The following is a 26006-nucleotide window of genomic DNA, read 5'->3' as shown; positions in this document are numbered from 1 at the left end:
ATGAATATGACGTGAATACCTATGCAAGGGTGCAAGATGTCATATAGCTGCTGCCCAGGACAGTGTTGTCATGAGTGTGAATACCGTGTCATAGGGCCTGAGTTTCCAGCCAAAGCGAAGATAAGATAAGAAACGTTATTTGTACAAGGTTGTACATAGTAAAAAAAAATAATAATGGAAGAAAAATACATTGGAAACTGTTCAAAAGCAAACCAGAAGACACTATTTAAGAGTAATTTGACAAGATAGGATAAGATGGTGAAATGCACACTCAGTCAAAGTTTAGATACAACATATTACATGCAAGGAACTACACATTATTAAGCAGAATGTAAACAAAATATTAATGTAAATCAGTATTGCAACGCACATAACATAAGAGATAGATGAATAGATAATCTATGACAATACTACAACAATATATTAAAACGTGCACAGGTGCCATTCTAGTGAGTAAGCTCTGTATTGATGCTTTAAGCACATTGAGCTGAAAATACTTCTGTACTTTCATTAAGTAAAATTTGAAGTACTGGTCTTATACTGAATTACGTTTTATTCGTACTGTCTGTGCCTATTTGATAGAATAGAATAGAATAGATAGTCGCCGGGTAGAAATGATTATTGTTAGTAAATGAAACTGTTACATGAGTGGAAACCTGATACTTTACATTACATTATTACATCACATTATCTCATGTGCACTATTGCACATAATTGCACTATTGTTTTTTCTTCAGGTGTGTATATATATATATATATTATTATTAGATATATTTTTATTTTCTATTTAAAATTTTTGATATTATATTTTATATTATTTTATTACATTTTTGTTGTTGTTGTTGTAATACTTTGAGCATTGCTATTAGAGAGCCTGTGACTCAAGCATTTCATTGCCAGCGACTGCTTAATGTTATTGTTGTGCATTCGATAATAAACTCTTGAATCTTGAATCTTGAATAACATTAAGCTGACACTTTCATCCGAAGCGACTTACAAGAAGTGCATTCAACCATGAGGGTACAAACCCAGCACGACACGAATCGAGAAAGAACAATTTTCTACAACACGCTAGATGTAAGTGCAGTATGCACGTAAAAATGTGAATGTGACCTGTTGTGGTCTCAGTTGGACAGGAACAGAGTTAATGATTTTAACTGGAACAAACGAGCGAGCGACATTTCTTTGCTCCAAACAGCGACACGGACTAAACGCGTTTTCTGTTTGAGTTCATTGTCTCGATAACAACTTGTTTTCTCGAGTGTAATAACTCAGACGAACCTCCAGGAAAAGCTCCGCCGTGTTTTCCTTTTCTTCTCTCCCCCCCCCCCGCCCCATCCCATTCCCAGGATAGACAGACAGATAGAGGGAGAATCTATATTACTGGAAATAGCCTGTGCGCCTTCCTATTATCTTTAATGTGGAGGCGGCGGGTTCGCGGAATGGAGCCTGTGTCGGGGCGGCCCGGCGGGGCGGAGTCAGCGCGCTGCCTGGATTCCTGGAAAGCGGATAGGGAGAAGCCGCCTCGCAATTCCTGGGAATGAGAGTCCGATTCAGCGAAGGCAGGAGCCGCCGGGTGGGACCGGGAGAGAGAGGGGGAGGGGGGGTGGGGGGGAACCGGAGCGACACCCGGTGGCACACGACCGGGGAACCGGGGGTTTGGGGGGGATCCTCCGGTGATGTGTCCGCGAGAAAGACGCGTGTTTTGTGTCTCGCCGCCGGGATGCGAGGAGCGGAGGTGTTAGCTTAGCGGCTAACTGTCACCCAGCACAACAACCCGGCGGGGGGGAGAGAGAGAGAGAGGGGAGGGGAGAGGGAACCGCTGCGGCCGGCGTGACGTCAGCGCCGGCGGTGCTGCGAACAGTTCTCAGAATAGTCTTCCAGGAAACGGTAAATTCGAAAAGCCAAGCCTTTACACTCTGTCCTTCACACGTTCGGATCCCGCTCCGGTGACAACACACTCCGACCCGCCGCCGCCGCCGCCGCCGCACGGACCCGCTGCTTCTTTTCTACTATCTCCGTTTAAACCCTCTCTGGATCCCGGCTCCGTGTTCTCCTGTCGCCTTTCTATATATTTTGGAGGAGTAAAAAAACAAGCGCAGACGAGCGGAGGACACACTGGGACACGCTGAGCTCTTCGTGTCCCCGTTTTTTTTTTACATTTTTCTAAACACATGTTAAATCTTACTTCTCCGGACCTGGCTTTTCTGTAGATAAACGTGACGGGATATTTTGTTTTTCACTTGTTTTCTGGGGAAGTTGAAGCGATCCAGAGGATTCCACTAATAGTATGATTCTTTGTGTACCAGGGTGAGTGGACTTTTCTTTGTGTGTTTCCTCCTCTGTTATCTGTGTTAAAACCACATCAGAAATGGCATCTATTATTAAAACGTGTGTTCTCCGAATTCTATTGTCAAGCTATAATAATAGCGTTTGGATTAAAGGTGTATTTGAGATGTCCAGAACTGAATTGCGACTGGTGTAAAAATGTAAAAGTCCTGTAACACTAATTTAAATACTAAGTAGGTTATTTTCCCTTTTTTATTAAATGACAATGTCTGATTGAGATACATTTTTCTTTTTAACAATATCATTTCAGTAATAGTAGACACAAAAAATAGCAAATTTGTCCCAAATGACAGAAAATGTAATTAATCAAATCATAAATAACACTAAGTATTCTCATTTTGTGGTTTTCCAAGTAAAAGTGTGGATTCATAAGATAGAACATCTTTTTCCTATAAACACTTCAAGTCAATAGTTATATTAATGCAGGACGGAGGAGTAAAGCCGACCATGACTATTTTTAAGCTTCGTTTTTTTTTCATGCCATTTAAACCTTTATCTTCCATCTCATTTCCAGACCTAGAGCTCTTCTGCCCAGTGCTCTGTCCACTGACGCCCCGCAGGGCATGCGGGCTGGAACCGTAGCTCCCAACTCCTGCCTTCAGAGCACCCCCTCGCTATGGGACCCTGCAAAGGACCTGCGGGCCATCGCCAGCAACTTCTGCTATCTAGAAAACTCAGGTAGGGTTCGGAAAGTTTTTCATTTTACAGCCAACGACGTACAGACACGATCCTTAAAAGACTCTTGTTCAGATAAATGATTTCATTGAGGATTGTTTACTGTAGAATAAACATGAAGTAACATGCGGAATGTCCAGTGACTAATATCAAGGAATGTGTTTGTAGGTTGGTACTGGGGAGCAATAACTGCAGCGCAGGCCCACGCTGCACTACAGGAGGCGTCTGAAGGAGCCTTCCTGGTACGGGACAGCAGCCACCCCATGTACATGCTGACCCTCTCGGTCCGGACTGCACGTGGCCCCACCAGTATACGGATCCAGTACAGCGGCGCCAAGTTCTTGCTGGACTCCAGCTCTCCGGCTCGGCCCAGCCTGTCGTCCTTCTCCAGCGTGCCCAGCCTGGTGCAGCACTACATGGGACCAGAGAGGAAAGCAGACAAGGGGAATGTGGAGGCGGAAGCTCCTTCGAAACCCTCACAGCAGACCATCCAGGAGGCCTCTGTGGTACTGAAACTGAAGCGGGCCGTGTACAAGCCCAAGGGCCTCCCCTCTTTACAGCACCTCACACGCCTCGTCATTAACCGACACTCTGACTGTCCGGACCAGCTCCCACTCCCGCGGCCTCTTCTGCATTACATCCAGAACTATCCCTTCAAGGTATGAGGCGTTCCTCAAGGTCATCACAATGGCCGTTTCTCTGACTTAAAAGACAAACAACTGTCAAACGGGTCCTTCGCACCTGTACATGACAGCGCTCCAGCAGTTGAAGGCCAGTCCTGAAGAGGCTGGACACAGGGTTGTGTTCTTACTGACAAAGTATGTACACTATCAGTTATAACTGACACGTCTGCATTCGGACTTAATTTGTCGAGGGGCCGCGTGGTGAAGAATCCCAGTAAGAGACAGCTCGTGAGAGAACTCAGTACTGTAATCTACACTTATTTTATGATGGATGTGGAAATTGTCCACATCTATTTTACCCTCATCGGTTTTGAATGCACATATTGTTTCCAAGAAGTACACTGATTCCATTGAAACAACATTTTAATCCATTTTATTTTCTCAGTAAAACATTTTTTCTACTTTTTACATGTGTACATTTTTGTATTAAAATAACTCATTTGATTCTAACTTGCAGTCCTTTACATCCTTTTCCCTCTTGTGCTGCTTTAAATGAAAGTGTTGCTCACATGGCACCGTCCACATCCCGGTTATTAACCGCCGCACGACGACTGCTCTTGTGACACTTGTTACGAAATATTTTTCATTTTCAATCACCTTTGAAATACAAAGACTTTGTGGCCTTTGAGCCCTGAAGTGTGTGTGAGACACGCAGACGTGTGTGAGGACGTAAAGGCCACATTGTGTGTTTTTGCTCAACAATGCGTACAGCCTGCATCTGAGTCAGCGAATGGACAGGCGAAGGGGAGGACCGCTCATCAGCAGATTCACAGAACTGCTGAATGCTTCCTGGGAGGAGGGTGAGATTCTGAGAGGGAGGGTTCTAAGAAAAGCCTCGGTAATTACCTTCAGCTTTGAGCCTGCTTTTGTGCCAGCTCGCACACATTTCTATTGTGGCACACTAGGTGATCGCAAATGTTGCCAGATTTTAAGAAACCCAAACAGTGACATGAGAGTGAATTCGGCCCTTGAAAATTTTGCATTTTTGAGTCATTAAAGCAGCGCAAGTGCGTGCTTGGTGGCTCGAGGCTGTGGCGACCTGGGATAAAGCCAGTGTAATAGGATCTCAGTTTCTCAATCCAGATCCAGCTCGTGGTCCTTGTATAAGTTCTCTTTTCTGGAGGATACAGAACCGAGGCCTAAAAAAAAACAAACAAAGAGTCATGGATGCTGAATTTGAACTTAATGAGAATGAATGACAAGGTGGTGCTTAGCTGAAATCCGTGAGGTTTTATCACTGCAGCCTGTTACTTCCATAGACAGCTAATGGATCATTATGTAAAATTGAAATCACAGGAGGTTAAATGCTGACAAAATAAGATGAAGGCCAGGTGACATAAACAAGCCGAGAGGATTTTCTACACAGACCTGCCGGTGATGTCATGTCTTGTCTCAACATAACGCAGTTCTTTCACATTCACCTCCACCCACTGCTGAATGAGCGGGGGGTGTCTGGGGTCCACCTCTAAGTAAGCACGTCTGTTATAAACAAGGGAAATAAAGCACCACAAAATGGATTAAAATGAACAGGACCGGATCATCAGCAGTGACCTTGAGACGAGAGCGGGGGCACATATCTGGAACTGTGTTCACTGGAAGTCTTTTGAAAAGCTTAACTCATTAAAGAGGCAACACGATACATGTTTTAGGAACACGCTGTTCTTGTGACAAGCCCCTGCTGGCGTAAGGAATTAAATCCAGGTGGGGTGGTATGTGTAAGTGTGTGTGTGTGTGGGTGTGGGTGTGGGTGTGTGTGTGTGTGTGTGTGTGTGTACTTGCTGTGGGCGGAGAGGTTCCTTACCCATGATCTGACAGAATCTTTGGAGCCATAGTCAAAATCTGTTTGATTACATTTAGGCCATCCTCACCTCCATCCAGAGCAGACGGGTCCTCAAACCTAGGAACAGCAGAAAGTTTCCACACATCACTTTAATACTGCACCGACACTGTTCAACATGTGTTTAAAAAGCAGACATTTTAAAGACTATATATATTCTTAGAAATGTCTGTTTTATATACACATAATATATATATATATATATATATATATATATATATAGTAATAAACATTTATAACAGATAGTCATGATTTAAAAATTTCTCGTTAATTTTATGTTAATTTCCCAAAATAAAAGTTTTTTCCTTTTATTCTCAATAACGACTTTATTCTCATAATATCAAAAAATGTATTATTAAAATCACCTTTTTTCTCCCTTCAATATGGCCCTAATATTCAATTTTCAAAAAGCAGTTTGTCAAATAGTGAATAAAATAGCAATTATTTTTGTCACTTTCTTTTACATTGTGAGATGTGTGTTACAACATTTTCATTTATTTCTCACAGATTATATCATAGAAACTGATGACAAAAACGTGACATGTTTAGGGAACTGATATTTATGAATGTTTGCAATTTGCTGCAGATCGACATTAAAATCCTGATCTAATGAATGTAAAAGGGTTTTCATAAGGAGATTCTCAGTCGATATGTACTCGGATGTAGAGCTGAAGCTATTCAGATAATCAAATCATAGGCGAGAAAAATTTCTTACGAATTTACAGCTTATCGAAATGAGACGATTTACTGCATTTTTCTGCCTATGAGACATATGATTGTAAACTGATTATCTTTGGGGTTTCGACTGTTGGTCGCACAAATAATGCGTCTGAGGACACCACCCTGGATTGTGTGGAAATATACTGGGCATTTTTTTGAGTGTAAATTTAAGAAAAATAATTGTCATACATAATTGTCAAAATTAAAACAAGATATTAATTATTATAATTGACTGAAATGTCAAAAAACGCCCTAATTATACAAAGTGAAAAATTCTGCACTTGTCATTCTTTTACTTTAGGGTTAATCCATCCAGTTGTTTTTGTTGAATGAAGCAAACTAAAAAAAATTATCTGGTTTGTGGAGGTAATAAACAAACAAACCAAAAAACAGATCGAAACATAATCTCCTTTCTGGCAGCGATAACTGTTATTTACAACGCTGATAGTTAATAACAAGTGTTAGAACCATTTATTTGGCGATTCCTTCCTGTGGGGAGGTTGTGTAAATTGAGTGTGTTTCAATCACCTGAGAATTTCCGGTTCCAACTTGGACATATCCTCATAGAACAGGTACGGAGGATTACTGACCAGAGCAGAAGCACGAGTGCAGAGGCTCAACGCAGCTTCTGGATCTGACAAAACACAAATTTCAAATCTTCAATCTATTAGCACTGCATTCATATACAGTGCCTTGCATAAGTATTCACCCCCCTTGGACTTTTCCCCATTATGTACTGTTACTTACTGGAATTCAAATAGACTTAAATAAACTTTTTCCCATTTGATCAACACAACATGCATAGTACTTTGGAGGTGCAAAATATATTTTATTGTGACACAAACAATAATGAGAACAAAAAGTTGTCGTCTTTTAGGTGCATAAGTATTCACCCCTCTGACTCAATACTTGGTAGAACCCCCTTTCGCTGCAATCACAGCTGCAAGTCTTTTGGTGTATGTCTCTACCAGCTTTGCACATCTGGAGATGGAAATGTTTGTCCATTCTTCTTGGCAAAAAAGATGAAGCTCAGTCAGATTGGATGGCGACTGTCTGTGAACCTCAATTTTCAAGTCTTGCCATAGATTCTCAATTGGATTTAGGTCTGTGCCTTGGCTGGACCATTTTAAGACATGAACAAGCTTTGATCCAAACCATTCCTTTGTAGCTCTGGCTGTATGTTTAGGGTCATTGTCCAGCTGGAAGAGGAACCTCCGTCCCAGTCTCAAGTCTTTTGCAGACTGCATCAGATTTTTTTCAAGGATTTCCCTGTATTTAGCTCCATCCATCTTGGCCTCAGTTCTGACCAGTTTGCCTGTAGCTGTTGAAGAGAAACATCCCCACAGCATAATGCTACCACCACCATGTTTCACTGTTTGGATGGTGTGCTCAGGGCGATGGGCAGTGTTGGGATTCCGCCACACATAGCGTTTTGCATTGAGGCCAAAAAGTTCAATTTTGGTCTCATCTGACCAGAGCATCTTCTTCCACAAGCTGGCTGTGACTCCCAGGTGGCAAACTCCAAATGGGATTTATTATGGTTCCCTTTCAACAACGGCTTTCTTCTTGCCACCCTCCTTCCATAAAGGCCAGATTTGTGGAGTAGACGACTAATAGTTGTCCTGTAGACAGATTCTCCCACCTCAGCTGTGGATCTCTGCTGCTCCTCCAGAGTAACAATGAGCCTCTTGGTTGCTCCTCTGATAAATTTTCTCCTTGTCCGGCTTTTCAGTTTGGGTGGACGGCCTTGTCTTGGTAGGTTTGCAGTTGTGCCATATTCTTTCCATTTTCTTATGATGGATTTTATGGTGCTCCGTGAGATGTTCAAAGCTCTGGATATTTTTTTATAACCTAACCCTGCTTCATACTTCTCCACAACTTTATCCCTGACCTGTTTGGTGAGCTCCTTGGTCTTCATGATGCTGTTTGTTCAGAAATGATCTGTAACAAAGTCTGAGTCCTTCACAGAACAGGTGTATTTATACTGAGATTAAATTGCAGACATGTGGACCCTATTTACTAAGTATGTGACTTGCAAATGTGACTTGTGAAGGCAATTGGTCGCACCAGATTGTTTTTAGGGGTTTCACAGTAAATGGGGTGAATACATATGCACTCAACACTTTTCAGATTTTTATTTGTAAATAATTTTGAAATCCATTTAATATTTTCCCCCACTTCCAAATGATGCACTATTTTGTTTTGGTCCATTACATAAAATCATGATGAAATAAATGTTAATCTGTGGTTATACCATGACAAAATGTAGAAAAGTACAAGGGGGTGAATACTTATGCAAGGCACTGTATGTGTCTATTAATTTGAATGCGCTGCTTCCACTCACCTTTCATCACATCTATATGATGGATCTGTAATCGGTCCTGAAGCCCCAACCTGCAAAGTGAAGACTTGATGCATTACTGTATTTTAAAAGCTTTTATCCACAATATACGTGAATCAGTGAGGATAGTTACAAGTGGATGTGCTGAGGTAAAACAACCTTAAAGCGTTCTCCCTCGTTAAATCCACTGCCTGCTGGCTCTGATCCACCGCGATGGCTTTAAGCTAGTGGACAAAAAAACATAGCCATAAAGCTGATGATGGGTTTTAACTTGTTAATGGAGAAAATACAAATCAAGCGTTTTTATAATATATGATCCGTTGAGAGTGGAGAGAGAAAAATAAGCAGATGTAGTCAATATTATGACAGGAGAGTAGAAAGCATGTTTGAGCTGATAACATTAACTGTGCTTATAAAATATATTAAAAAAAATACCGTATTCTACTACAAAGTTATTTTTTATTTCATCTGCTACATTTGTATCTCATCAATTTGCTTATTGATCTTTTTTCAAATTAAGGAATATATAAACAATTTTTTTAATGTAAAACGACCAATTACCAAATTACCCAACTAACATCTAAACATTTCCTCCCAAATATGATTTTAAAAGCATAATTAAATGTCAATGTATTGAGTTTTTAAGGATAAAGAAACGGACAGCTGCTGAAAACTCTGCTTCATGTGATTAACACAACGCTCACCTGAGGCAGACTCCTCAGGAGGCTGAGAGAAATGGCTCCGGAGCCACATCCCACTTCCACACACGTGTGCAGAGCGTCCAGAGCATCCAGAGCGTCTTCAGTCCCACACCTTGTCTCCAAATCAGTGAGCACAAGTTCAACCAACTCCTGCACCGACACACAGAGAAAACATTGCTCTGGTCACGTAGGATCCAAGGATTCTTCAGAATTTACTTGTACATTTTACATATGTGTTTGTTTGTATATGAGTATGAGTGTGTGTGTGTGTGTGTGTGTGTGTGTGTGTGTGTGTGTGTCTTTGCTCCTCTCCTACCTCTGTTTCTGGTCTGGGTATGAACACAGGAGGCCTCATCTTCAGGGTCAAATCCCTGAAGTCCCACTCCTCAATCACATACTGCACAGGCATTCTACAAACATACACATTTCAGATCACAATAAAACCAGTTGCATAGATATCACAGGCGTCAATTACTGGTACCAACCTTGACTATGAAGCACAAAATAAAACAACACAACTGGGAGGAATAGTTGAATTGAAGTTACACACGTACCTCTGATGTAAAATCTAAGAGGCTGGATAAAGTAAATTCACCTCAACTAGGCACATTTGTCTTGGTGCATTTTGAGGGAATATGTCAAATTCTCCATTACATACATTTGATGATCTACAGGTTTTCAGTGTTACTGTGTTTTCCTCATATGTGCCTGATATGACAGGGACCGGTGGTTTGAATATGTGGATATTTGAAATTTAGCCTAAATTCTATGGATTTTTGGGGGCTGATATCAATATCAGCAGTAGAAATATTTCTAATACCGATTTTTACAACTTGATGTTTTTGCAATGATTCCAAAGATGTCGTCATCTGAAAACGAAACGTAATTAAGGATCAATATTTCATAGACTCACCATAAATGTTGCGATAGGGAACTAAAAATAATAAGAAATACAAATACAACCAAATATATAGAAGTTGATTAAGAAAATAAACACTTTTTTGGGAACTGTAGACAAATGCACATTTTTCTAGTCTGTAAAATAAAAGTTTTCATATTGTCAGATAGATGTTGAGGAAACATTTTGTTGGATTTTCAGCCAAGTAATTTATCGGTCGAGCTCTACCTTGAGTATATTGTATTTATAGTGTATTTTTGTAAACGTTAAACCTGGAGAGACGTCTGCTGCAGAGCTTCCACATCTGTTCCGTTTCCTCTCGGCTGAGGAACTCTGTTAGCTTCCTCTGCTCCACACTTTGTATCTGCACAAAGAAATGTGAGAACATCAGAATACATTCAATCAATGCATGAGGCAATGCTCCCCAGCAAATGTTCAACTCACAGTTTTGGCCCCGAACAAATGTGCCATGATGTAGTGGCTGGACTCTTCAGGCTCCGGCACTCCTCTCTCCTCAAAGTGCTTCCTCCACGAGTCCATGGCCTGGAGGGCTGTGATCCTGTGTGCAGGTAGGACAGGAGCGCTGCATGCTCGCACAGCACTGGAGCCCCAGATTCCCTGAAGAGCATCAGATTCAAGAGTGACCAAATAACCACAAATCGAAGCCCCTGCGTGCAGCTACACAGTGGACCATCTGTCTGATCGCAGCAGGACGATGCTCTGGCACAAAGCAGAGTGCTGACTGTCATTATTCGCTTGTTACACCGTGGCAACCGAGATACTGGAGTTTGTTTGTTCTTAATTTCATAGGATTCTGTGATTAAGTGTGTCAGGGCCCGACTGCAGCCGGCTTGACTCCACTGTGCACAGCGCATCAAAACCACGCCAGCAGCCCTCCCTCGGGTACAATGAAAAGTAGGTGAGTTTGAGCAGTGAGTTACCTTTGGTCCAGCGCTCCTGCAGCCAAACAGCCTGAAGCCTGCACCCAGTGACCTGCTCCACATGGCTCAACTCAGCAGACCCCCCACTCCCCACACCGGTGCTGCCATCGTTTGAACAGCAAAGGGCAGTTTGTGTGACCTCTGTTGTCCTGACACTCTGTGTTTGGGCAGCTTGGTCTGCACTGCCTGTGTCACTAATGTCCCCCTGTGGGTCAGCAACACAACAACTTGTGTGGTCGAGCAACACACTGGGGGACACTGTTGTTGGTGTTTCCCACACGCGCTGCAAGCAGACGTCACGAGACCAGAAACAACTCCACCGCATGCGCAGCACTGACTCTGATGGCGCCTTCAAGGACAGTAGCAATAAGTGGTGAAATGACAAGTAGGCCAAATAAGTACAACATGTGCACACGTGAGCTACAAGTACAAATGTGAGTTTTTGTTATTAGACAACAATTATTACCTCTGATATTCGAAAAGTGTTTTTCCACTTATAATGATAGAAATATTGAAAACAACAAAAATCCAAAAGTTCCCTCAGGATCAATAAAGTAATCTATCTATCTATCTATCTATCTATCTATCTATCTATCTATCTATCTATCTATCTATCTATCTAGTCAGCACATCACACAAAAAAAGTGTTTTGATTGCAATTGTAATTTAGATTACATAAAGACTTTTTAGAATACCGCAACAGGCAAAAGTCAGAGAAATAAATCCATTGACAAAAAGCAACTTTAATTATTTAGACAATCTTTAACGAAAAACCATTTAATTGAATGCTTTTAATTTAGTTTTGATCATTCAAACTATGAACAATCAGTTTGAGGTTTGCAGTTTTCGTTGGCTGAGTGCAGGTGTCACTTTGGGCTCTTGGTGTGTGATGTGCACGAGTAGCTATCTTATATAGAGTTGTAATAATTTGATCTTATATTAATAGTAACAAAGGTGCTATTTTTCTGCTCTGGCTTCATAAAGGGAACATTTTATTTTAAGGCTACTTTAAGTGACAAAGTATATTTGTAATTTTCTGCACAATTTATCCACTCGATATTATAATGTTTTATTTCTCATGTTAAGATCCTGTGAACAGCCAATTGTAAAACCATAGACTGACAATAAAAAGGGGTTGTTCCTGACAAGTATTTTCTACAGTGCTGACGCACTCCACCAAAACGGTCGATGGAAAGTGATTCGATGATGTGTCTTTCACGGCTTCCGTTGTCCGCGCGGTTGATTTACGGTGCTCCCTGAACGCACCAGTGCTGCTGTTGTTTGCTGTGTGTCGCGTTCAAAGACCGAATTAAAAAAAGTCTCTCAAACTGTCTGATATCAGGTCGTAGGCTCTTTTAGTAAGTGACCGACTAACAAAACACGTGCCCGCGCAGTGTTCACACTCTAGAAGCCGTGCACGTGATTCCCTGGAGATCAGCAGCTCCGGAAGAAAACAGCTAGCAGCTAGCTATGGCTGCTAAATAACAACAGAAGGAAACAGAGGAGAAAACAGACAGGGGACAGACAGAGGAGACAGACAGCAGATGAGATAAACAGAGGAGACACCCGGTGGACAGCATCATCTACTAGTGCGGGGCGGACAGGTCTTCGACAGGCATGAGCTCGAGAATAGAGTGTATATTCTTCAGTGAGTTTCATCCCACTCTGGGACCGAAGATCACATATCAGGTAAGTGTGTCCATATGTTGAAGTCAGACACAGTTACAGTTTAAAGGTCTGGACGAGACAGTCGAGAAGACTGATTCCAGAGATGATCTTCGTCTTTTAATGTTTCAGGAAGTAGAGTTGTATTGATAACTTGATTAGTTAGTGGAACAGTAGTCAGACAGTATTTTTCGCACACTTGTGTCACATTTTATACACAAAACAACAAATGAATTAATCAAAAACAGATGAATCAATAATTATTTATTGATTCATCCTTTATATCAAATCAGAATGGAATCGTTAATGCTATTTACGGTTAGCATGTATTTAATCCGTCAATGTGTTGTTGTATCAAGCTGGGACCAGTAGATGATCTTCCCAGTGGGACCTACTGGATTCATATTGTGATGCAGGGTCTCCTGTGTTCTCCCCTGACAGGTTCCAGAGGACTACATCTCACGGGAGCTCTTTGACACAGTTCAGGTTTATATCATCACCAAGCCAGAACTGCAAAACAAATTGATAACAGTGTAAGTAATGCAACGCCCCTCCTCTGTCGCCTTGTCACAATTCATTGACTGTGTTTTCATATATAAGCTAGAGGTATGTTGCTTGTTTTTTTTGTATATCAATCTATCCTCCGTGCCCTTCACATGTACTTTAGCACCGCCATGGGAAAGAAGTTAATCGGATGTCCTGTGTGCATCGAACACAAGAAGTACAGCAGGAACGCCCTCCTGTTTAACCTCGGCCTCGTCTGTGATGCCCAGACCAACACGTGTGCCCTGGAGCCGATAGTGAAGAAGCTGTCTGGATACCTCACGACTCTGGAGGTAGCGATGCAGTCTCACACCTTTCGCATTTGTCTGCTTTAATATCCGTGTTGTTCTCAGATGTTAGTGTTCATCTTTCTGCCTTTTTGTGTTGCAGCTGGAGAGCAGCTTCATTTCCAACGAGGAGAGCAAGCAGAAACTTTTACCCATCATGTCGACGTTGATGGAGGAACTCAATGCCACAGGAGCCTGCACCTTACCCATCGGTATTATCACAGTCTTTACAGTGCACACGTTTTATTGGTGGCAACAAGTGCCCGTTACGTGTGCTTTCGACATTAAACAGGCCTGATATTGTGATTTACGTGTAAAAGCCTATTGAGTCAGTGTTTGTAGAAAACATCTCGTTCAGTTTTTCATTTTCAAGAAACTGTGGCAGCAGCACTGAACGTTCCTGTCAAAGGCTGATCTGACATTTAGTGAGAATATAAAGATAAAGAGACAAATAAAGAAAGCACCAAGATACAGCGGCACCATAACGTAAACAGCTGTGTGAAGGCCAAACACATTCGAACTGGTAAAAACACATGGTGGACAAAAACACACAGTTTATAGTTTATCATTTAAATTGAATCTTACCATTTGTTTTAGAAGATGTATAAACACAGTATTCACACTATGCTATTATTTATATTCCCAGAGTATACTGTCCTAGAAGAACATTGAAGGACCATATACTCAGCTGACGTAATCTGACCTACTGCAGTTTAATAATTTACAGAATTTTCTTTTACAATTTTTACATTTGTACATTTCTTTTTTTATGACCACCACCAGAGTTTGAACATTGTAGACTATGGCACTGATTCATTCAGCTTCTTCTTGCCCCACTCTTTCTCTCTCTCTCTCTCTCTCTCTCTCTCTTTCCTGCTCACACATTGACAAAAAGCTGTCTGCTCTAATTAGATGGGCTAAATACATTATTAGTTGTAGAGCCATCCACGTGTGATCAGATCATCTTTGATTGATGTTAACACCAGTGTCATGTCACCAGTGCTTTGTTTAGTTTTTTTAGGATTGGAAAATGGTGGCCACGAAAGTTATTACAATTTCCAAAAATCAATTCTCTTTGTTTCAGACAAGTCAAATACCATCCACCTTCAACTAATCCTGCTGCGGAAGGACCCCCCGATTGTCCAGGAGTACGATGTCCCAGTTTTCACAAACTGTAAAGAGCATTTTAACAAATCTCAGTGGGATCTCACCACTCAACAGGTAGTGGGCCTGATGTCTAGCCATTTTCAAATAGATACAATGGGTACAATGATAGGTACAATATTGTCTGTATTGCTGTAATAATGAAGAGGTGCATAGTAATGAATATAGATCCGGTCGTGAGGTTCAGTAGAAACCAGTAACGTTGGAGTGTGTGATGCCACCTGCAGATCCTGCCTTATATTGATGGATTCAGACACATCCAGAAGATTTCAGCGGAAGCCGATGTGGAGCTGAATCTTGTTCGTATTGCGGTGCAGAATCTCATGTGAGTATATATCTGTGCACAAAGGGCAACCCACACACCAGAGGCGTATAATGTGTGTCTGAACACCCTCATTCATTATGTTCAATGTAAAGTACTATAATCCAGCAAACCAGTGGAGTCACTCTGAACGTCATTGTGGGTTGATCCCCGTCTACACATCAGAATAAGCCACTGTGTTGTTTTCCAGTGCTGATGTGGGTCATCATTTCAGAGATGATCACTCAACTCACATTATCTGGCTTCAGATGATTCGGTGGGTCCGAGTACAGCCGGTGTGTTTGTTGTATCTCAGTGTGAGAGAAACTTACTTCTGCAAAGAAATACACTCAAAGTTTCCTTTTCCTTTCACAGGTATTACGGTGTTGTGACTTTGGTGTCGATATACCAGGTACAAAACCAAACTCACACAGTGACACACACTGGATTTATTCCACTGCAACCAAAAAAAAAAAAGTCTTAATTGTTAAATCTGTGGACTTGTAAAAGCTAACAGTCTGAATCTTGAACTACTACGAATTCTTTCACTAAATTTTAGGACGTGTCCCTCCACAGTTTCTAGCTCATTTTCTTTATTCCTGTTTTTAGTGTTTTCCTGCTTCTCGTTAAGCTACTTCTCCTTTTTTTGTTTTTGTTTTACCATTTCCGTTCTAACCTCAAGTTCCCTTCCCGTGTTCCTGTTTGCTGCTTTTTTTTTTTAACTGTTATATTCACTACCAGATGCCTACATTTGGCTTGGGATAAAGAAAAGTAACTATTTATCGTTATATCCGGGATTTATTTTAAAAATGCGTTTTTATCCCAAAAACATTTCATCTGCGTTCTCATAATGTCATGTTCTTAGATGTGGCTCTTTCCCGTAACTGACATCTGTTTTGTTGGTGACTGAAACGTGTGCCTCTTTATTCCCACCAGTACTCTAATGTGTACTGCACCACCCCCAAAGTCCAGAGCCTCATAGACGACAAGTCCATTCAGGAGGAGTGCCTCAACTATGTGACCAAGCAGGGTAAATAAGACTGATTGCTGAACTTAAGTGTGTTCTTCTTTTATTCTGTAATGTTCGTCTAATTTTTTCTACATCATTCAGGTCAAAAGCGAGCCGGTCTGAGAGACGTGTTCCAGCTCTACTGTGGTCTGAGTCCAGGCACCACAGTTCGAGACCTTTGCTCTCGCTACTCGCAGCAGCTTCAAAGGGTGGATGAGAGGTCAGTGTCGCTCAGCTTAACAGTTCCGGAATATACTTTATGGCTCGTGAAAGATGAGGTCAGAGTGACATTTATCTACAGGTTGGTCATGTCATGTTGACTTTCAGGAGGCTGATTCAGTTCGGACTGATGAAGTCTCTGATTCGTCGGCTGCAGAAATATCCGGTGAAGGTGATCCGGGACGAGAGGAGCCGGCCGCCTCGACTCTTCACTGGTTGTCACAGTTATGATGAGATCTGTTGCAAAACAGGCAGGTTTTGAATCTCCCTCTGATTGATAAGAAACCCCTTCTCAAAAGTTTGCTCACAGTCTAATACCTCGATGGGTGTCATGTTTTTTTTACAGGGATCAGTTACCAGGAGCTGGACGAACGTTTGGAGAATGACCCCAGCATCGTGGTGTGCTGGAAGTGAAGTGAAATGAACTGAAAACAAAAAACTGCTCGGTGCTGCATTCAGCCGTCTGACTTGAAGAAGCAGAGGTGCCTCAACCACAGATGCCTTCAGAGGAGATGAAGAGGTTTCCTGGAATAACTGAGAAAAGTGAAGTGTTATTTTGTAAATTCAACATCTCGGTCAAAGATAAAGGTGGTATTTATTAATATTGTAGAAAAAATTTTATGTGACTAATAAAAGAAAATTTGACATTGTTTTTTTTGTATCACTGAGTATTAAGCCCAGTTTATGTGGTTATTTATGGCTCCGTCCAAATGTTTTACATGTATAGATTCTCATCTATCACACTGTAGCATCAGGGAGGTGTCTCTGATTGGACGAAAATTTAAAGCACGATGTGATCCCAGACGCTCGGCCAAAGTAAAAAAAAAAGGATCTATCTTCAGAGACAGGAGGAACGTGGAGTCCTGTAACAGATGATTTGATCAGAGCTGTGATCTCAACACTGTGCAGGTAGTCTGTGACCACTAGTAGGAAGAAGACACTAAGGCAAAGTCCATATAAGGAAAACATACATGGAATAAGACTGTGAAAAACAGAACCTTATACAGTAGATTATAATTAACATTATTCTATTAACACTTACTCAAGTCAAAGCAGTGGTGGAGGCAAGTCAATTTACTAAAGTACTGCATATAAGTACAGCTTTGAGGCTCTAGAATTATTTATACTATTCTTCTTTGAACTACAATACATTAGATGATCTAATTAGGAAACAACATATATCTTGTATATAATTCAAAATTCAAGAACTTTTTTGTCATTGTACATTCACAAATAAATTATGGAAGGCTTACATGTATCCTCAATTCCAATAGTACCTGTGATAAATACATATAAAGGACAATATGCACATGTATAATATCAGCAACTATGTGATAAAATATAATCAAAAAAGTGCAAAATAAAGTTCTTCAATAAAATTCAAGCAAACAAGAGTGAAGTTAACAAGGGTGAAAAGATCACACAATGTCAGCAGAGTAAACTAACTGAGGAAGTCTAATAAATAATATAGTAAATGCATTGTATGCAAGTGTAATGCTAAATACCATAGAGTGTAGTATTCATTTTTATATAAAAATTATAGAATAAGAATTCCTCGACACTTGATTCTCAGGCTGAGCCGTTTTCCTTGAAGCTGCAGCGCCCCTCTCTGGCGGAAAAGGGAACGTCCGCTCAGTGTGCTCTCGGTTTACCGTCCCCATGACAACCCGAGGAGACGCTAACACCAGGTCAACAGTGTGACATCACAGGCAGCTTCTGTTTACACATCAACAACTGGACGGAAGTTTGTTAACTTTTAATTTCAGTTTCCAGTAGTTTCCCTCAACCACCATGGAGTCTGTGCTCGTTCCTGCCGAGGCGGAGGGGTTCGTTAAGAGTCTGGAAACTTTCTCCATCAAGGCCGTGGGCTCTGCGAGGTAACAAACACAACGTGCTAGCCCTGCTCCTAGCCAGCTGCTGGTTAATGCTACTTGACTAGGTCAGCTACCCACTGTTAACCAGCTGTGCAGTAGTAAGGCAAGGAGAGCTAACAGATATTCAGCTAAATGGAAAACGTGTCAGGAAACGGTGGAAGGATCCATTACATTTCTGTGCATGTCATGTTTGGTCCAACCAGCAGTTATTCAGTTCACAGTGATTTAAACCATAGTAAACCCTCTCACTAAAGAACCTGCTGCATCTTTGTTTTGTGCATTTTTACTTATTTTTAAGGATCTCAAATGATATAATGGTGCTTTACTCTGTGTGTCCACAGGTGGTTCAGGCAGCATGAGTACATCGAGAAACTGAACATGCAAGCGATCCTGAACGCCTCTGCCATGCAGGATGAGTTCATCAAGGAGCTGCTGGTGTCCTATGAGAAGGTATCTGCCACCTCCTTGTGTTGCTTATTCTTTTTAAGGGTTGCAGGGGGCACTTGATCCAATCTTAACTCACGGGTAGAGTCTCCAGTTAGCCTAACCATCCATCTACATGTCCTGAGGGAGGCCGTGGTCTTGAGCCTGTGGGAGGAAGCTATAGGGTACCTGGAGAAAACCCACACCGACACAAGGGGAACATGCAAAACAAGACGCTGTGTGGTGACAGTGCTTACCACTGCACCACTGTATTCACCTGATTTCTTTAATGTTGTTGGCATTAAAGAGATAGTTCGCCAAAAAAAATGAAAATTCACTCATTCTCTACTCAATACTGTGCCAATGGAGGGTCGGGGGTTTGAGTCCACAAAACACTTCTGGAGTCTCAGGGGTAAACAGTGTTGCAGCCAAGGTGACCCCCCCCCCCCCCCCCCTTCTTCTAAATAACAGAGACAAACATAACGTGCCTCCATACTGCTCCTGTGGTGTCATCAAAGTGTCGGTAAGCCCCGACATTCATATTTGACTCAAAGCTGTGTCATTTACACCATGGGTCACGGGTCCCGTTTACTTCAATTGTATTGGATTTGGTTGCATCCCTGTTTATCCCCTGAAACTCCGACAGAACACTTTGTTTGTGGACCGAACACTTCTGTCTCGTGTTAACAATAGCTTGAGGAACACAGCGTTCTAAGGCACCCTACAATTGGAATGAGGTCCAAAAATCTTTAAAGTTGTGCTAATTTATTTCATTAAGGGAATTCTCGAATCAAATCAAATCAAAGTTTATTGTCACATGCACCAATGACAGCGTCATCGGAGCAGTGAAATTCTTATGACATGGCAGGCAAACATCTACGCAGTAGGCAACTTTACAAAATGACAAAAAAATAACATACTATGTAACATAACATATAACATAACATTGTAACATATAACATATAACACAGTCAAGTGAATATTAAATTAAGTAATATGAATATATGTATAACATATAACATAGTCAAATTAAAGTCAAAGTTAAATGAAGCAGCAGATTTCAGGGTGAAGAAGTGGGGAATATTAAATAAGATAAGTATATGTGAAGTAAGTGTATTTGTATGATTCAGGAGCAGAATGTACATGGTGACTATTCAGAGGATATAAAAAAAAAAATGCTATCTAACATAACATATAACATCACATGGTAACATATAATGTAGTCAAGTAAAGCAGTAGTTTACAGGGTGAATGGAATATTAAATTAAATAATATGAATATGAATATATGTATAAATATAACATAGTCAAGTCAAAGTCTTAGAATCTTAGCTCATGTACAACTGACTTCTCCTGCAGTGATAGTAACTGTTAGTTGACTTAACTATTGCATTTGATTGAATTGTCAAAAATGATTGTTTATGACCCTTTCCCTTGTATTACTGTATATATATATATATATATATATATATATACATATACATATATATATATATATTTATATTAAATTGAGGGTCTTTTTCCTCAACGTGTTTTCCGAGGCTTAAATAATTAATCAGTCAATCAAACCCTACCCTTCATTGGCATAGTAGATAATAAGTGGATTTTCCTTTTTCGGTGAACTATCTCTTTAAGAAAAGCTCTAACACACTATAATAAAACATTTCTTACAGGGATGGAGGTTCTAAGTCTTACAGAGCTGCTAGTGTGCGCATTATCACATTATCCGTTTTCTGCTCCTCCCCCTTTGTAGATCCCTCTCCTGGTCCATGAGATGATCCTGGTGGAAGTGTGGAAGCAGAAGGTGTTCCCCATCCTATGTCAGCTGCAGGACTTCAATCCTAAGAGCACATTTCATCTTTACATGGTGGTGAGTGTCAAATTATTCAAGCTGTAGAATTGGGATCAGCTAGCATCTCTCACAACTCTTTCTTTCACGTCACCTTGTTAGATCCACCATGAGGCTACAATCATTAACCTTCTGGAAACGATCATGTTCCACAAGGTCAGTATGTAGACAAACGCAAACTCGTGACTGATATGAATCTGTTGCAAATTTTCTTAAGTAAAAATGTTACTTGTGTGCTCTGTGTAGGATTCCTGTGAGGCGGCGGATGACGCTGTTCTTGATTTGGTGGATTATTGCCACCGGAAACTCACCCTGCTGGCCAGTAAGGCAATCAGGGAGAACACTACAGCTCAGATCAACCTGAAAGATAAATCAGATGTGTCCTCCATAGAGGTAAAGGATGGTTCTCTGTATTTTCAACACACTTTGGATAAGTCTTTTTTCAGCTTAAACTGATGAGAATGAACTTTCTTCTTTTTCCTGTTGAAGGAGTTGCAGATTCAAATGGTTGCACTGGAGTTTGAGATCTCGCTGAAGGCTGTGTCTGTGCTGCGCTACATCACAGATCACACCAACAGGTAGGATCATGTCTGAGTCGTCAATAAGGTTAAGGGATAATTATTATTTGATAGATTCTGAGATCTAACAGTCCTTACCTCCACCAAGGAGGTTTTGTTTCCCCTGTCAGTTGGTTGGTTTGTTTGTTTGTCAGTAGCTTTACTCAAAAACTTCTGAACAGTAGAAGAAACAGACACGGGCCAAGAAAGAACCCTTGGAATTTGCAGATCCCACTTTCTTAAGAGTTGCCAGATTTCACATTATCACTAATTTCCAAGGGATTAATTCGTGGATCTTAATGAGAAAAAAAATCGGCCATATTTTGAGGACTAATATCTATGATTGGATGGTTGGATTCAAAGGGACTATTGGACCTTGGTGGAGCTTTTCTAGTTTTAATTATTGATTCATCCAACATCCACTTTTAAAAATGGGAGGAAAATGTCTCCAAAAAAATGTGGACCCTGTCCCAATTTGCCTTTACATCTTACATTTCTTATCTTGTTTGACAAACAGTGTAAAACCCAAAGGTATTTAATTAACAATTAATGAGAAATAAAGCATATTTTCATATCTGAGAATCTGGAACCAGAGAATACAGAACTCTTAGCTTGAAATGAGAATGAGTAATCAGTTACCGCTAATCTGTCCGTCTGCTACTTGAGTCACTGACCGATGTTTTTTCTTTTCTTTTTACAGTATCAGTGTCATCAATCGCATGCTGTGCACCCATAACATGCCTTGTGTGCTGGTTCAGCTGATCGACTGCTGCCCTTGGAGTCGCTGCAGAGAAGGTACACCTCACCTCTCACATGTCAGATAAGTCTTTCTGTGTTTTACATCTACTAACAATGTGTGGGTGTTTTTGCCTCTGCCTGCCGCCCTAGGGGAGGTGGAGAAGTACATGAACAGCAAGTGGCAGAAGATTCCTGTGGACGACCATTTAAAGATGACAAAACTTGACGGCCAGGTCTGGATTTTGCTTCACAATCTGCTGCTGAAGGAAGATTGCCAAAGAAAATACGACTTCAACAGATTCAATAAGAATCAGATTCTGAAGGTAACGTGTCTTTCCTACTGGATATTAGCTGTACACACAGAACCTGAGGAAGTGTGTTTGTGCCAGATCACTTTCCTGCACCATCGTATCTGATCTCCTCACAGGTCCAGTTTCCAAAGGTTGTTTTGACCAAGATGTTTCCTCCTATTATATGTTTCTCATCCTCTTCCTGTCACATAACTTATACAACCAGACGGCCTCGTGCCTCCTCCTCTGATCACATTTCTCCTCACGATGGAGTCTCATAGTAGATCATTCTCGTGAGGTTTTTTATTGTTGCCACTGTATGGTTTGTTTGTCATTCTTGTGCCACAGCTGCGAGGTTTCTTGACAGAGGTGCTGGTTGATCAGCTGCCAAACCTGGTGGAGCTGCAGCGTTTCCTTGCTCAGCTCGCAGTCACAGACCCAGGCCCTCCGAAAAAAGAGCTCGTTTTGGAGCAGGTACACTGTCAGACACACACATATCCTTATGTCAAACTGGGTCCCAGTGGATTTACTTTCAATGTTTCTGTTTGCGCAGATCCCCGAAATCTGGAACCACATTGTGAGTGAGAACTCCGGGAAGTGGAAGGCAATAGCAAAGTATCAAGTGAAAGAAACGTTCAACCCGTCCGAAAATGACCTGCGACTACATGCAGAGAGGTAATACTGAAAACACGAGATCTAACTCACCAGACTCCGTTCATATGACATTGGGGTTGAGATAATAGCTGTGTGTTTTTTTTTTAACCAGGTTGGCTCAGACGTACAACTTGGATGTGATGGAGAGTTTACTCCCTGAGAAGCCAAAGTGTGGAGGCTGTGGGAAAGAGGCGGCAAAGAGATGCTCTCGCTGTCAGGGGGAATGGTACTGTAACAGGTACGTCCTGTATCGATGGGAGTCCAGCAGTTAGACCGGACCAGGACCATTGTAGTTAAGAGTTAAACAGTTTGGTGCTCATGACTTAAGGAATCATATGTACAGTACAAGCTGCTGAAATTAGTCTCCGATGCTTTGAGATTCAGACAGTGAGGTTCGATTCTGTGACATGGATTTCACAATAACAGTTGGAAGCAGTCCGTTGAGTCGGTTTGGGAATCTGATAGACTCTTCTTGGTTTACTTCCATTAATGTATGTAGTTGATTTGTGATTGCATCAGACATCACACTGTAACTCTCAGAGGAGCTTGTTCCTCAACCAAGGCCCAACTCTTAAATGCCATCAGACAAATTATCTGTACTTCTCCATTTCTTAAATAAATATTTTTCTGAAGGAAAATATAGATCAGTTCAGGGTTCACCACTTCAGTTTTAACTCAAATGTACAATCTTTTTAATCTCTTTGTTTTGTTTGTGCTTTGCAGAGAATGTCAGGTGAAGCACTGGCCGAAGCACAAGAAAGCGTGTCAGCTCATGGTCGAGGCCACAGAGAAGATCCAGATGGATCTGCACATCCAGGACTGAAAGACAAACCGTTGCTCACTAATGTATAAACTGATGGAAATTGCAAGATGTTACTCTTTATTCCAAAGATGTGTGGAAAACATGTGGACATTTAATTTTTACATTCTTGTAGATTATAAATAAGGAATCTTCTTTCTTTTAATGCTTGGAAGGTTCATCCCCTGTTACAGAGTTTAGCTTTTCCTTTTTGTTTTGAACCCTGTAGTGTTTGTTCCTATATCATAAACTAGAAGGGAACGCAGAGAGTGAATCCCTACGCCAAGGCTGGCTGGTTAATCTGCATATAGATGTATTTTGAGATCAGATACATACACTCCTGATCAAAATCTTAAGACCAGTTAAAAAATTGCATGAAGAAGAAATGGGAACAAGAGCCCAAAAGTTGTGAGCAGGCGATTTATTGAAAACAACAATTTAACTCAAATAGGCTGTTCATCAGCTGATCAAAAGTTTAAGACCACAGCCTTTAAAAGCCAAAATCTGTGCAAAAATTTGGATTCCATGTCATTTCCTGTCAAGTAATCACACTGTGAACATCTCTTGATGGCAAAGGCAAAACAGCTCGCCGTCTTTGAACGTGGTAGGATTGTTGAACTGCATAAACCAGGCCTCTCACAACGTGCCATCGCTGCTGAGGTTGGACACAGTAAGTCATTTTGCATTTCTTAAAAGATCCTCAGGGTTATGGAACAAAAAATTCAAGTGGTAGACCCAAAAAAATCTCATCGGCGCTGAGCCGGAGGATCCGAATGGCTGTCTGTCAAGACACGGGACGATCCTCGTCCCAAATTAAGGCCATTACTGGTGCTGACTGCAGCCCAATAACCATCAGACGGCATCTGCGAAGGAAGGGCTTCAAAAACAAGAACATCTTCAAAGCCCACGTCTCCTTCAATGCCACAAAATTGTCCGTTTAGACTTTGCAAGGGAGCACCAAACATGGGACATTCAAAGGTGGGAGAAAGTTTTATTCTCTGACGAGAAAAAATGTAACCTTGATGGTCCTGATGGCTTCCAACGTTACTGGCATGACAAGGAGATGCCACCTGAGATGTTTTCTATGCGGCACAGTGGAGGGGGCGCCATCATGATCTGGGGTGCTTTTTCCTTCAATGGAACAATGGAGCTCCAGGTTGTGCAGGGGCGTCAAACAGCAGCTGGCTATGTGGAGATGTTGCAGCGGGCATCCCTCATGACATGTCCCTCGTCTGTGTGGTAACAACTGGGTTTTTCAGCAGGACAACACTCCAATTCACAATGCCCGTCTGACCATGACTTTTTTCCAGGAGAATAACATCACTCTTTTGGACCATCCTGCGTGTTCCCCTGATCTTAATCCAATTGAGAACATTTGGGGATGGATGGCAAGGGAAGTTTACAAAAATGGACTTCAGTTCCAGACAGTGGATGCCCTTCGTGAAGCCATCTTCACCACTTGGCGCAACATTCGCACTAGCCTTTTGGAAACACTTGCATCAAGCATGCCAAAACGCATTTTTGAAGTGAACAACAATAATGGTGGAGCTACTCATTACCGAGTCAGTTTTTGACACTTTAATTTCTGTTTTAGGAGTTTTTTTTTTTTTCTTTAACTGTGGTCTTAAACTTTTGATCAGCTGATGAACAGCCTACTTCAGTTAAATTATTGTTTTCAATAAATTGCCTGCTCACTACTTTTGGGCTCTTGTTCCCATTTCTTCTTTTTTCATTTTGAAACTCTACTTAGAACCTTCCTAAGATTCAACAGTGCAAAATGCAAATTCATGAAATTTTTTAACTGGTCTTAAGATTTTGATCAGGAGTGTATGCCATGTACACAGAAGTTTCCTGCAAACTGCTCACATTAAACACAGGCAAAATGATGTGATCAAGTTGAAAGAATATTTGTTACTATGCAGTAACTGAATAAAGATCACCCCTCCCCTTTATAAAATATATATTTTGATTCACAAAATCCAGATCATCAATCACAACCACACCAAATTTCACTGCTTTCAGTGCTTGAAATATACATAAATATCTCTGCTTTATTTTTCACAATGTTAAAGAAAGAAAAGAAAATAGGAATATTATCACCCCGATCTGAGGGCGAACACGGCTCCAGAAGAGGGTAACATCTGTGTTTAGGCTAAAAACACGATGTAAATGACAAAGTTTGTAGTCGAATTTGAAAGTCAGGGATTACGGACACTTGGATGACACCACAAGCGCAGTATGGAGGCTTTTTATATATTTTTTAAGTTTTTATACGTTCAAAGAAGTGGTCACCGTTAATTTCAATTACTGGATCTGGCTGCAGCTGTTTACCCCTGAAACTCAAAAAGTGTCTTGTGGTACTCAAACACTTCACCCAACCCTCCTTCGTCATAGTGGGGACTAAATGATGTGTGAATTTTCATTTTTTTGGTGAACTATCCCTTTGAATCAAAGAAAAGTTATAAGGCTTTGTTTATAAAAAAATGCATT

At 41.1% G+C, this 26006-nt stretch overlaps 4 protein-coding genes across 7 annotated transcripts; 3 read left to right on the top strand and 1 right to left on the bottom strand.

The window, feature by feature from the left end:
• The first annotated feature begins 1815 nt into the window (after positions 1 to 1815).
• Positions 1816 to 4157, top strand: cish (cytokine inducible SH2-containing protein). Its single transcript, XM_062404179.1, has 3 exons — positions 1816 to 2310; positions 2864 to 3027; positions 3193 to 4157. Exons 1-3 carry the CDS (start codon positions 2291 to 2293, stop codon positions 3687 to 3689), a joined length of 681 nt encoding a protein of 226 aa, XP_062260163.1. The 5' UTR covers positions 1816 to 2290; the 3' UTR covers positions 3690 to 4157.
• Positions 4065 to 11470, bottom strand: hemk1 (HemK methyltransferase family member 1). 2 transcript variants are annotated; one of them, XM_062404156.1, is made up of 11 exons: positions 11146 to 11470; positions 10649 to 10822; positions 10477 to 10568; positions 9623 to 9716; positions 9310 to 9456; positions 8765 to 8829; positions 8609 to 8658; positions 6793 to 6898; positions 5509 to 5604; positions 5076 to 5186; positions 4065 to 4846 (listed from the first exon to the last, which is right to left on the bottom strand). In XM_062404156.1, exons 1-11 carry the CDS (start codon positions 11206 to 11208, stop codon positions 4774 to 4776), a joined length of 1071 nt encoding a protein of 356 aa, XP_062260140.1. In that variant the 5' UTR covers positions 11209 to 11470; the 3' UTR covers positions 4065 to 4773. The 2 variants fall into 2 exon arrangements, with proteins under 2 accessions (XP_062260140.1, XP_062260151.1); XM_062404167.1 differs by lacking the exon at positions 5076 to 5186.
• Positions 11471 to 12391: 921 nt separating this feature from the next.
• On the top strand, positions 12392 to 16983 carry nprl2 (NPR2 like, GATOR1 complex subunit). 3 transcript variants are annotated; one of them, XR_009924099.1, is made up of 11 exons: positions 12392 to 12834; positions 13252 to 13343; positions 13478 to 13646; positions 13744 to 13852; positions 14725 to 14861; positions 15032 to 15129; positions 15481 to 15517; positions 16042 to 16135; positions 16217 to 16334; positions 16491 to 16584; positions 16680 to 16983. XR_009924099.1 is itself a non-coding variant. In XM_062404132.1 (11 exons), the coding sequence occupies exons 1-11, from the start codon at positions 12763 to 12765 to the stop codon at positions 16745 to 16747; spliced, it is 1137 nt and encodes a 378-aa protein (XP_062260116.1). In that variant the 5' UTR covers positions 12396 to 12762; the 3' UTR covers positions 16748 to 16983. The 3 variants fall into 3 exon arrangements, 2 of the variants coding, with proteins under 2 accessions (XP_062260124.1, XP_062260116.1); XM_062404132.1 differs by having other exon boundaries at positions 12396 to 12834; positions 16442 to 16584; XM_062404140.1 differs by lacking the exon at positions 16680 to 16983 and having other exon boundaries at positions 16416 to 16549.
• Positions 16984 to 18041: 1058 nt separating this feature from the next.
• Positions 18042 to 25025, top strand: zmynd10 (zinc finger, MYND-type containing 10). Its single transcript, XM_062411440.1, has 12 exons — positions 18042 to 18210; positions 18549 to 18657; positions 20383 to 20499; positions 20581 to 20634; positions 20725 to 20871; positions 20968 to 21056; positions 21736 to 21830; positions 21924 to 22096; positions 22412 to 22537; positions 22617 to 22738; positions 22830 to 22955; positions 23441 to 25025. The coding sequence occupies exons 1-12, from the start codon at positions 18125 to 18127 to the stop codon at positions 23538 to 23540; spliced, it is 1344 nt and encodes a 447-aa protein (XP_062267424.1). The 5' UTR covers positions 18042 to 18124; the 3' UTR covers positions 23541 to 25025.
• The last annotated feature ends 981 nt before the right edge of the window (positions 25026 to 26006 follow it).

This window comes from Platichthys flesus, chromosome 2, assembly GCF_949316205.1.
Source record: "Platichthys flesus chromosome 2, fPlaFle2.1, whole genome shotgun sequence".
Taxonomy (NCBI): Eukaryota; Metazoa; Chordata; class Actinopteri; order Pleuronectiformes; family Pleuronectidae; genus Platichthys; species Platichthys flesus.
Note: the sequence above shows the minus strand (reverse complement) of the source record. Positions and strands in the feature narration are given on the sequence as shown.